The sequence below is a fragment of the Cherax quadricarinatus genome, chromosome 87 (genome assembly GCF_038502225.1).
Source record: "Cherax quadricarinatus isolate ZL_2023a chromosome 87, ASM3850222v1, whole genome shotgun sequence".
Lineage (NCBI taxonomy): Eukaryota > Metazoa > Arthropoda > Malacostraca > Decapoda > Parastacidae > Cherax > Cherax quadricarinatus.
The window spans coordinates 10,561,053-10,574,576 of NC_091378.1; the positions used below are offsets into that span (position 1 = coordinate 10,561,053).

The 13,524-nt window shown below is 38.8% G+C and overlaps 1 protein-coding gene across 1 annotated transcript in view; it reads right to left on the minus strand.

Annotated features, from left to right (window-relative positions):
• Aos1 (activator of SUMO 1) overlaps positions 1–12,785 on the minus strand; it is a 31,131-nt gene extending 18,346 nt beyond the window's left edge. Inside the window, exons 1-2 of the mRNA XM_053798691.2 lie at positions 12,555–12,785; positions 5,448–5,619 (exon numbers count right to left, since the gene is read on the minus strand). Coding sequence (XP_053654666.2) covers positions 5,448–5,619; positions 12,555–12,646 — 264 coding nt within the window. The 5' untranslated portion in view covers positions 12,647–12,785. The remainder of the gene's footprint in view (positions 1–5,447; positions 5,620–12,554) is intronic.
• Positions 12,786–13,524: the final 739 nt, after the last annotated feature.

Below are 13,524 nucleotides of genomic sequence, written 5' to 3' on the forward strand. Positions count from 1 at the left end.
ATCTTACTTCTGTATACCTGAAAGAACCCTTTTGGGTTAGTCTTTGAATCCCTTGCGACCTTAGCCTCATAATCCCTTTTTGCTTTTCTTATTCCTTTCTTCATTTCTCTCTTTAATTGAATATATTTATTTCTTAACTGCCCATCCCCTCTTTTGATATGCCTATATATGCCTCTCTTTTGACCAGTGAGATGTTTTAACGTATTGTTCATCCATTTGGGATCATTTTTGTTAGATCTAATTTCCCTACTTGGAACAAAAGTTGTCTGGGCAGCTAGAACTATGCTCTGAAAAATGTCATATTGGCAACCAAGATCACCTACCTGACCCATAGTCAGGACATCCCAATTTAGCCCACCCAGGTAATTTTTCAGTACCATGAAGTCGGCCAAGCAAAAATCTGGGACAGAGATTTGATTGCAGTTATCTGGGTAATTCCATGATATATTGAAATTAAGTGATTTGTGATCACTTTCCCCAAGCTCATCATTAACCTCAAGATTATTAACCCTTTCAGGGTCCGTCCCGTAGATCTACGGCTTTACGTTCAGGGTCCAAACCATAGATCTACGCCATGAGTTCAGCTCACTCTGATAAACTGTGAGTGGTACATTTGGGCCTATATATGAGAGAATACATCTATGTGGCATGTGTGCACCACATTAAACAAATCCTGCAGCACACTGTGTATAATGAGAGAAAAAAACTGAGACCATGATTTTCGATTAAAACAGCAACTTTGCAGTGTTTTTTCGTATGTATTTTTATGGTTGTATTTGCGATTTCTTGGTCTCATTTGATAGAATGGAAGACATATTACAGAAAAAGAGATGATTTTGATTGGTTTTAGCACTGGAAATGGCTTGAAACTGAGCTCAAAGTAGCAGAAATGTTAAATTTTTGCCAATGTTCAAGAGTAAACAAACGACCTCACACGTGTAATACACGCCAGCTGGTGGGTCTAATATACATTCACAAATTTGGTGATGATATTTATACAATTATTACAATATTGCATAACAGTAAATCTTCTATTTTTTGGTGTGAATAAAAATTCATTATGTGAATAAAAAATCAAAATGGAGTTTATTTGTAAAGCCTCAAAACATAACTAATGAACAGAGGAAATGTTAGTTTAGTGCCAGGAATACCTATATTGTTTATTCTGGACTCTATTTTGAAATTGGAATATTTTGAACTTTGTGTTAAATTGACCAAATTACCAATTTCCGATCACTTTATTTTGTAGTCGAAACAGTTGACTTGGCGATTTCTTGTGATCAATCGATAGAATAGAAGTAATACCAGTGAAATAGCTAAGAATTTGATTGACTGGAATAATGTAATTGGCCTAAAATGGGAGTCAAAGTCGGCAAAATCACCGACTCGTAAATACCGCTGACACATCAAAATTCGCGAGAGCATAATTTCGTCAATTTTCCATCAAATTTCGTACTTTTTGTTTTATTACCTTCATAAAAACATTCTCTACCATTTCATAAGAAAAAATAAAAATTTTTTTTTTAAAATTCTTGGACACTGGGGCACCACTTCAGATTTTGGCCTTGGACCCTGAAGGGGTTAATTAGTGAATCTTTGTTGGCAAGAACCAAGTCAAGCAGATTGTTTCCTCTAGTTGGTTCTGTCACAACCTGTTCTAAAAAGCAATCCTGAACCGTATCAAGAAAGTCACTAGACTCAAGATTTCCTGTCATATTGTTCCAATCAATTTGTCTAAAGTTAAAATCTCCCATTATCACAACATTTTCATATCTAGATGCCTTATGAATTTCATCCCATAACAGCTTACTGCACTCCCTATCAAGGTTTGGGGGCCTATAAATCACAACTAAAATTAATTTGTCACGTCCCTCAAGAAACTGTAGCCAAACTTTGCCACGTCCCTTGAGAAACTGTAGCCAAACAGATTCTGTGTTCGATGTTTCTAATCTTATATCATGTCTAAGACAACAATTTAAATTTTCTCTGACATACATCACCACTCCACCACCCTTCCTGTTGACCCTATCGGTGTGGAATAGTTTATAACCCTGTATGTTGCATTCAGAAGGCATTTTTCTATCTTTCAGGTTGAACCAGGTCTCTGTTATATCAATAATATCTAAATTACTTACACTTGCAAGTAATCTTAGTTCATCTATCTTATTTCTTAGACTCCTACTATTTGTATAGCAAACCTTAAGGGAGCTAGTCACTCGTTGCCCTCTACTATCTCTCTTTGTTTGTTGATCAATTGATTTCCCTTTACTAGCAACTTTATTTTGAATACTGTCTTTTAAACATATCCCTGAGGTATCCCAGTAATAATTGCTGTTTTTAACCCTAATGCTGCAGCCTGATTGTTTCCCACAAACACCCATACCTCTATAATCTATTGGCTAATGCAACCACTCCATCCCCAGAGATGAACCCCATCCCTTGCATACATATCACGTTTGCCAAAGAATAGGTCCCAGTTATCAATGAATGGGATTGCAAGTTCCTTGCAGTACCTGTCTAGCCAGCAATTTATACCAATTGCCCTAGACATCCATTCATTGCCCACTCCCTTTCTAGGCAAGATGCTACATATGACTGGGATCCCTCCCTTAGACCTAACTACTTCTATGGCTAACCTGTACTTATCTAGCAGCTCCTCTCTCCTGCCCTTCCCAATGTCATTACCCCCAGCAATAAGACAGATAATGGGCTTATCCCATTACCTGCCATAATATTATCCAACCTGCTGACTATGTCACCAACACCAGCTCCAGGAAGGCACACTCTCTGTCTGACCTTTCTGTCTCTGTTACAAAATGCATGGTCCATATATCTTACCTGAGAATTGCCTACTATTAAAATATTCTTACCTTGATTAGCAGGGGAATCAGTGGTACCTTCAACCTCACTAACCACTGAAGCACACTCGTCTTGGAGAACAGAGAATTGATTTCCTACCTTCACATCTTCTCTATTAACTCTCCTCATCTTCCTTCTTCCTGAACTGTGAACCACTTAGCACTTAAAGCGGCTGCCACTATCACTTCTGGTGACCATTTCCTCCTTACCAGCTAAATCCTTCTCACACTCACTCCCAAATTCATCTATGTGTAGCTTCAGCCTCCTATTTTCCTCCTGAAGAAGTAGAATCTCCTTCTTCAACACCTGAACCTGAGATTCTAAAACACTACAACAAGCCATGGTGCTTGGTAACAGTCCACGCTAACTCCCAAGAGCTTAGGCAGGTATGACCGCTGACCTCAGCGTACAGTACATTTTTTTTTAACACGTTAGCCATTTCCCACTGAGGCAGGGCAACCCAAAATAAAAGAAAAAACTTTCATTACCATTCAACACTTTCACCATCACTCATACATAATCACTGTCTTTGCAGAGGCACTCAGATACAACAGTTTAGATGTCCTTCCAAACTGCCAATATCCCAAACCCTTCCTTGAAAATGCAGGCATTGTACAGTGGAACCTCGGCTTACGAGTGCCCCACCATACGAGTTTTTCAGGATACGAGCAGTCGCTCAGTTGACTTTTTGTTTCTGGATACAAGCAAAAATTCAGGATGGGAGCTTACCCCTCAAACAACTTTTTTTAGACCTCCAGATCTTACAAAAATAAAAGTGAATATACAATTGTTGTTCATTGTTGTGATGTATTATGTTGTTTTTACTGCTTATTGTTGTGATGTATTATGTTGTTTTTACTGCTTAAGACTATAACTGCAACAGAAACAATAATATTTTTTACCTTAAATTGTGGGTGCTGGTGTTCGTCAATGATTGTGAAGAGAGGGGAGAGTTATGCTGTGGCCTTACTGGGCTGAGGTGGATGGTAGAGGTTCTGGTACTGAAGTCAATGGTGTGTGTGCATAAATTCTGTAATGTATTTCTGTTCTATTTTACCCTGCAGTACATTATACAACTGATGGTAAGGCATCAGCTGCTCTAAACACCATTTCAGGGTCCTCTTCAGTGACAAAGTCTAACTTTAAGTCACTCAGTAAGTCAGTCAAGTCATTCAGTCAGTCTAGTCAGTCAGTCAAGTCAGTCAGTTAAATCATTCAGTCAGTCAAGTCCATAAGTCAGTCAAGTCAGTCAGTCACATCAGTAAGTCATTCAGTCATTCAATAAGTCAGTTATTCATTAAGTCAGCAACACTGGTATGCCTACCGGGTGTCATGACTGCTTGGCAGATATAAGATATGGTAATTAAAAGATCAAAACACAGTTCACAAACACAGCTGGCTTGTAGGAGAGAAGTAGAACTGAAGTGGAACAAAGCTGGGATGGTGGTGTTGGGAGTGTGGGGGTGTTGAAGTATTTTTGTCCTGCCTCCCAGAACAGGAATTCCACTTGAACAGATTAATGGCATTTCAATTAATTTAAAGAAGGAAAATTGACTCGGCATACGAGCAGATCAGGATACGAGCAAGGTCACAGAACGGATTAAACTCGTAAGCCAAGGTTCCTCTGTACCCATTTCCAGGACTCAAGTCTGGCTAACCAGTTTCCCTGAATCCCTTCACAAAATATTACCCTGCTTGCAATCCAACAGCTCATCAGGTCCCAAAAACCATTTGTACGCTCACATATGCTTGTTGGAAGTCCAAGCCCCTCACCCACAACCTTTTTGAGGATGACCCCTACCCCGCCTTCCTTCCCCTACAGATTTATACACTCTCCAAGTCATTCTACTTTGTTCTATTCTCTTTAAATGACCAAACCACCTCAACCCCTCTTCAGCCCTCTGACTAATACTTTTAGTAACTCCATACCTTCTAATTTCCACACAACGAATTCTCTGCATAATATTTACACCACACATTGCCCTAGACACAACATCTCCACTACCTCCAGCTGCCTCCTCACTGCAGCATTTACAACTCAAGCTTCACACCCATATAAGAGTGTTGGTACCACTATACTTTCTTACATTCCCTTCTTTGCCTGAATGGATAACGTTTTTTGTCTCCAAAGATACCTCAACGCACCACTCACCTTTTTTCCTTCATCAATTCTATGGTTAATCTCATCCTTCAATTACATATACAATTACATATACATATACTTACACTGTTAACATCACTAGCTCTCTCTCTTGCACTTTCACACTTTTGCTAGCTCATTCTCTTCCACATTCTTTCTAGCTCTCTCTTTGTTTCCCAATTTTCAAATCAAAGGGACAAGAGGAAAAAGGTGATCAAGGAGCAGCAACCAGACTCATGATAAGGTAGACTGAACAAAAAAACATTTAAGTGAAAGTAACTTGGTTAGTAAATTTGTTTTTGGAAAAATCAGGAAAATGTAAATATTCTCTAAGAATTTAGTCTTTCAAGTGCCTTTTTTTTTTAAAGGTTTGTGAATTTAACTGAGAAGAGGAAAAATGAACCAAAAAAATAGTGATAAAAAGAAATAACAAATAATTACTACTCACATTTTTACCAATGGCATCATGAGGAGCAAGAAAATTTGAGCATGTCTCAACATTCGTAACTGTACGATGATCCAGTAAAGTGACAGATTTTACTCCCGAGAGAACCAAATTCTTGATGACCTCTGCTCCCAGCCCACACACTCCAGCAACTAATACACGGGATGCACGTAACCTGCAACGAATATATTTCATGTGTTACTAAATGAAAGCATTTCTGAAGAAACAAATCCATGCCTGCTTTACATTGAAACTACAAACTATAACTTAAGGAAAAGTATACCACACTGTATCAACAGAGAGGAGTAAATGGAGAGCAAAAGGAAAGTAAAAATAGTGGTGAGGGAGTGTAAAAGAGCTAATGAGGATGGGTGAGGTTTTATCCACAAATATTGTTCAGAATATGAAAAAGCTTTTGAGTGAGATTAATAAATTTAGAAAGCCTAAAGAACAAATGGATTTAAGCTAAAAACAAAGAGGGACGTTATTAGATGAGAAAGTGGAGGTATTGAGAAGATGGATGGAATATTCTGAGGAGCTGTTACATGTTAACCCTTTCAGGGTCCACAGGCCCTCTCAGAGACTTGTTCTCAGGGTCCCCCAAATTTAAAAAAAAAAAAAAAAAAAAAAAATCTTATGAAAAGATAGAGAATTTTCTCCCGATCATAATGACACCAAAAGTATGAAATTTGATGGAAAACTTACAGAATTATGCTCTCGCGAAGTTAGCGGTCTCGACGATGTTTACGCATCGGCGATTTTGCCCACTTTGAGCCCTATTTTTGGCCAATTCCAATGCACTAGTTGACAAAAATCATTACTATTTCACTAGAACTCCATTTTTTCTATCGAATGAGTACAAAAAACCTCCAATTTACCGATTTCAACTATCCAATACAGTGGTCAGAATTTAGCAATTTTGCCAATTTCATACAAATTTCAAAAGATGCCAATTTCCAAACAGGGTCCAGAATAAACAAGAAAGACATTCCTGGCACTAAAATAACATTTCCTCTGTTCATTAGTCACGCCCCCATGCCCCTCTCACATTCTTCTGCTTTCCATTTTGAATTTTTATTCTCAAAAAAATAGAAGATTTACTGTTATGCAGACTACTGCATTAGTGTAGAAATGGCATAAATAATATCGGCACATTTGTGAAAGAATATTAGACTCACCAATTGACGTGTTTTGGACGCTGTAGCAATTAAGCGATAGAAAAAGGACGAAACGAAATAAACTCCTGACAGCAGAAGCCGATCTGCCTATCTTCTGCAAGGTACGTAAATGGTGTATGTACACCAGTTCATTTGTACATCATGGTTTTCTTATATAAGAAGTGATCTACTGCAGTTTGTCTCACAAACTCCGTTTTCTCTTATACTAACACGTCTGAAGGAGGAACCACTCTCCTCCCCGCCACCACATATGTAATGACATATGCATATTTTATTCATTCTAGAGTGTATATCAGGTTTCTAGGTTATTTATATTGTTTATTATGTCACATTAGATGAATTATGATAGATAAATAAGACAGAGTTGATAATAGTGTCATATTGAAGTACTATTTTGTCATGCCTCCTGACAGCAGGAACGGATTAATTGGATTTACATTATTTCTTATGGGAAATACTGCTTCGACTTTAGGACGTTTCAACTTTAGTCCTAGCTCCTGGAACGGATTAAGGACGAAACTCGGGGTTCCACTGTACATTACTGTGTACCTCAAACAGCACTACTTATACTGTAAAGTAAAAGGGCACAAGTGCAACTAATGTGACAGTTTATTGTGGCAACATTTCGCCCTCCAGGAGCTTTGTCAAGCCATTACGGCTTGACAAAGCTCCTGGAGAGTGAAACGTTGCCACAATAAAATGTCACATTAGTTGCACTTGTGTCCTTTTACTTTACATATTGTTGGTAATTCTACCAACATTATTACACTACTTATACTGTACTACTCTCTAATCTATCCTTACCTCATCTATATTATCTGTGTTTAGGGATTGTTACTGGACTGTGAAGGTGCCAGTTTTTAAAATATGAAACAAACAAAACTGATTTTTTTTTGTGTAGTATACAAAATGTAGTTTACATATAATATCATTAAGCACAAAAGAAGAAAACCAGTATGCATGTCATAGTGACTTGTCCTAATCTTGTATTATAAGAAACCCTTGATTAAAAGGACTCTTAAAATAACTGGCAAATTCCACTGGGTAAATTGCACTTTCAACTTTTATTATTATAACTGCAAATTGTGTGTACAGTACTATACATGTATTAGGTATACAGTACAAAACCTAAATGTCTTTTTATTTTTAGATATTAACCCTTTCACTGTCGAGAGACCCCTGCTCACAAACTTGCTGTGTTGAAGAATTTAAAAAAAAAAAAAAAAAAATTCTTATGAAATGATAGACGATCTTTTCCCAATAGTAATGACACTAAAAGTACAAAATTTGATGGAAAAGTTACGGAATTACGCTCTTGCGAAGTTTGTGGTCTCGGTGACATATATGCATCGGCGATTTCGCCCATTTTGAGCCCTATTTTCGGCCAATTCCATTGTTCCAGTCAATCAAACTCATAGCTATTTCGCTAGAACTCCATTTGTTCTATCGATTGAGTACAAGAAACCGCCCATTTACCGATTTCAACTACCCAATAAAATGGTCAGAAATTGGCAATTTGGACAATTTCACACAAATTTCAAAAGATGTCAATTTCAAAATAGGGTCCAAAATAAACAATGCAGACATTCTTGGCACTAAAATAACACTTTCTTTGTTCATCAGTCATGTCTCCAGGCCCCTCTTATATTACTCTTGCTTTACATTTTTAATTTTTATTCACACAAAAAATGGAAGATTTAATGTTATGCAGACTACTGCATTATTGTAATAATTGTATACATAATGTCAACCCATTCGTGACTGCGTATTAGACTGGCCATTTGGACATGTATTGGACAGTGACGTCATTTGTTTACTCTTGAACATCGGCAAAAATCAAACATTTCTGCTACTTTGAGCTCAATTTCAAGGTACTTTTCATCGTGAAACCAATCAAATTCATCTCTATTTCTGTAATACATCTTGCATTCTATCAAATGAGGCCAAGAAAATGAGAATACAACCATAAATACCATACGAAAATACAACTCAAAGTTGGCATTTTAAACCAAAAACATGGTCAGTTTTTTTTTCTCATTATGCACTGCATGCTGCAGGATTTTTTTTTATACTGTGCACACTGACTACATAGACCCATTCCCTCACATGTAGGGCTACCAGCTTTCTCCCACTAGATCTGAGGCCGCTAGAATTTTGGCATATTAATACAGCACCAACACTGGCTTGTAAGCCATACTAATATGACACCGACAGTGAAAGGGTTAATGTATTCTGGTTTAACACATACTTAGACAATCCCCTTACGTACAAGTTCCTTGTACTGAGAGTTTACTGTATATCATAGGTGTGCAAACAAGATGTGTTTGGACCACAATGCACAATCCAAGAAAGATATCTTCCACATCCATCAGGTCCAGCTCCCTCTACCTAAATGCACACAAAAAGAAGAGTACAGAGTGGATCATAAGTTTCTAATGTAGGTAAATATCAGCACTGAAGATCTGAAGCCAATCAAAAGGCATTCACAGGTTATTGCATTTAAAATAATAATGCAATTTCACAAAAAAAAAAAAAATACACAGTCCAACTAATTAAAACCTTCCACTAAGTAAGATCAACCAACTTTGAATGTTTGAAGCCAATCAGATGAAGCATGTTACTGAAAAGAGAGAGCTACATCCCAGTTAAAAAAAAAAAGGCAAATTAGAGCTTACATGGTCTATTAAAAATAAACCTTACTTTGATAAAAATAAACCAGCAATAAGTTTAAAGCCACTCAAGTTACTGGTGTTGAAGTTTTGAAGCACTCACAAATTACACAACAAAAACCTGTCAGTGGTCCTGCGAGTTACGATATTAATTCATTCTAGAAGATATATTGTACCTTAAAACTATCGTAACTCATACCCGAAATATGCAATTTTATGGTACATAATTTGTTCCAAGACCCCTGAAGTGCATGCTTACACTGAAGAGTTGGTTGTGGGGGAGAGGGTGGAGAAGTTACTGGTTGGATGGTGAAGCTCTTTTCAACTGCTGTCTCTTGAAAAAACTGTCTAGAGTTGTTTTGTTTGTTTCAGTCTCTTTCTTCTGAGCATGTTACATAGGAATGAGCTGAGGTAAGTGGTGTTTATGACCTGTATTGTTGGAGTGTGAGTAAGGTGACATTTATGAAGGGATTCAGGGAAATCAGTTAACTGGACTTGAGTCCTGTAGGTGAGAAGTACATTGCCAGCACTATGGAGGAGGGATGAGGCTATTGCAATTTGGAGGGGAATCTAAGTTGCAAAGTATTTTTTTTTTAGGTCACCTACCTCGGTGGGAGATTCAGAAAAAAAACACAGGAAGCGAGTTCAGTTTTTTCAATGTCTGGGTGCTTTCTTATGATTATTTTCAAACTTTCTTAATAAAAAAAAAACTGAATTTCTACAGCTGTTATCCTTTGGTCCTCTTCTTCTACTTCTTCCTCCTCACTGTCCTTTTCATTCATCTCTCCTAATTCCTGGAGTTCCTCTGTTGTCAACTCCTGTCTGTGGTCCTAACTTAACTTCTCCATATCCTCTTCAACAACCTTCAGCCCCAGTGCCTCACCAGAAGTGACGATCTCCTGGTTCACATCCTCCTCAGCCTCAAATCCTTCTGTCATAGGTGATTGAAGGTTATAAGTTCTTCTAGGCTACATCAAGACACCAAGTGAAAACTTCAATCCAGGAATTTACTATGAGCCTCACAAAATCTAAGATATTACACTTAGTCTTCCAGAATTCCTTGAGGCAAGTAGCTCCATCTCCTGGAGTCTGCAGAGCACTTGGCGAGGCAAACATCTTGATATAAATCCTCTTGAAATATACAGTCACTTGTGGGTTCATAGGCTGAAGCCGACAAGTGGTGTTGGGTACATTTATCTCAAATTTTTCATTACAAGTTAACCCTTTCAGGGTAAGATAAGATTTTGCTCGGATTTTTAACCCCAGAGGGTTAGCCTCCAGGATAACCCAAGAAAGTCAGTGTGTCATCAAGGACTGTCTAATTTATTTCCATTGGGGCCCTCAATCTTGTCCCCCAAGATGCGACCCACACCAGTCGATTAACACCCAGGTACCTATTTGCTGCTAGGTGAACAGAACAATAGGTGTAAGGAAACGTGTCGAAATGTTTCCACCCGCCGGGAATCAAACCTGGGCCCTCCGTGTGTGAAGTGGGAGCTTTAGTCACCAGGCCACTTTGAAGCCAAGGTCCAAGCCGTACATCTACGCCAAACTTCTAGCGGCTTCAAATATAGAGCGAGAAGGCTGATAGGCCTACATCTAAGAGAATGGGTCTGCATGGTCAGTGTGTGCAGTAAACAAAAAATTGGGGCACTCACATTGCATTGTGCGAACACCATCTCAGTACGCTTTGTTCATCATGCCTGGTGGCAATGAAGCTCTCACTCCCTGGTGAATTCTGACTCTCCTCTTCCCAAGTTATAGTTCTAACACTGATGAAAGTGGATCTGAAGAGGAATTCTATAGTTTTGAACCATATGATACATTGTACCATATGGTATAATGGTAGCCACATGGTATAATGGTAGCCATATGGTACAATGGTAGCCATATGGTACAATGGTACCATATGGTACAATGAAACCTTGCCATTACATAGTCTCTCCTGCTAATACTATAACAGCACTTTACAGAGGAGGAACACTGAAACAGACCTTCTCTAATCCAACCTCCAACAGAAACATTTGTCTAACCTATTTTTATGCTACCCAAGTAATAGCTTTTATAACCTTTTACTCAAGTGCAAGTTGATTGTTCTACCATATTGTATTACTACTACAACTTATATTATTACTACTACTACCACCACTAGCATTACACCTCACCCTAAGCCTATATATGCTCTCTGCGTCCATGTATTGTTTGTAACAGCTTAATAAAGCTCCTGGAGAGCGAAACGTTGCCACAATAAAATGTTACAATAGTTGCATGTGTGTCCTTTTACTTAACATATTGTTGGTAATATTAATACACAGAATAGAGGAAATCAGCTCTAATATACATTATGTAGGTATGCATACTGGTCAGCGAGCCCATTGTAAGTCTGAGTCATCGGTAAACGAGTACGTTGCTAAGTGAGGAGAGGCTGCATAGGTATTACCTGGAGTTTACCTGGAGAGAGTTCCGGGGGCCAACGCCCCCGCGGCCCGGTCTGTGACCAGGCCTCCTGGTGGATCAGAGCCTGATCAACCAGGCTGTTGCTGCTGGCTGCACGCAAACCAACGTACGAGCCACAGCCCGGCTGGTCAGGAACCGACTTTAGGTGCTTGTCCAGTGCCAGTGGTGTTAACCAGTAAAGACAATAAAAAAAAGTCTTATGGGCAAGTAAGTTTATTTAGTCACAGGTAGACATTAGTACAATTATCATACAGTATAATTTCCCCAGGATAACCCAAAAAAGTCAGATCGACTTATTTCCACTGGGGCTTCAGTAATAAAAGCTTTTTTACCACCTGTCAGCTACTCCATACTTCAATTATTATTATTATAATCAAAAAGAAGCGCTAAACCACAAGGGCTATACAGTTCCATACTTCAAAATAAAAGTAAACAAACATTTCATACCACATTAAGTAAAAGGGGAGAAGTGCAATTAAAGTAACATTTTCTGAGCTTTAAAGCCAAAATGGCTTGACAGCCATTGCACTTAAATCCTTTTACCTAACATATCGGTAATTTTACCAAGATTATTTCATATCATCCCAAATATAACTATAAAATACGAATTATAATATTCATAGGAAAGCTGTAAACCCGTAGGTGAGTGCAGGGGTCATACAGTGCCTCGGGGGAATGAGACAAGAGGCTCCAATTACTCGGATTAAAATCTCTTTACTAACATCAAGGCAGCCCCCCCAACTCCCCTGAAAGAGCAAAAAAAAAAAAAACAGTGAAATATGTTGTGAGTAACCTGGCTCCCTTACCTTTTCTGAGCATCCAGACCCCAGAGCCGGATCTGACGGTCATACAGCGCCGCCTCGTCCTCTGTGATGTTCTCAATGTGCTTCTCCACCATCCTCGCGGCTCTCTTCTCCTCTGTGAACCGTGCACGCTGATAGATACTTCTTAATTAGTGAATGAGAGAAGAATTTCCTCAGGAGAGTGAAGCACAAGGCGTCCCTCCCGCGTCCCTCTTGTTGTTACTACACACGAGCCTAAAATAATCTTCACAAACTTCACATGAGCCTAAAATATAGTTCATTGATTAATGCCAGGATTTTACTCAGTACATCATCAAATGGTATGTACACATCACATATTTTTTTCAATGACTCTGAAGGCACTTAATTGCTATGTGCACTCAATCAAATAATGTCATTTATATTCAGGTGTAAGTACACATAAACACAGTTCCATGAATTATCATACATATCAGCATGTGTAGATTACCTAGGATAACCCAAAAAAGCCAGACAAAGTGACATTTCCATTTGGGTTCTTAACAAGCTATGGTGCCCCAATGGAAATAAGTCACGTGTCTGACTTTTTTGGGTTATCCCAGGTTCTCTACGCATATGCTGCTATGTTTGATAATCTATGTAACTGTATTCATTGTGGCCCGGTGGTCTGGTGGCTAAAGCTCCCGCTTCACACACGGAGGGCCCGGGTTCGATTCCCGGCGGGTGGAAATTCCGATACGTTTCCTTACACCTATTGTCCTGTTCACCTAGCAGCAAATAGGTACCTGGGTGTTAGTCGACTGGTGTGGGTCGCATCCTGGGGGACAAGATTAAGGACCCCAATGGAAATAAGTTAGACAGTCCTCGATGACGCACTGACTTTCTTGGGTTATCCTGGGTGGCTAACCCTCCGGGGTTAAAAATCCGAACGAAATCTTATCTTATCTTATCTGTCCTCTTCTCTTCCGGGCCGAGTGGACGTGCTGCGCAGGCG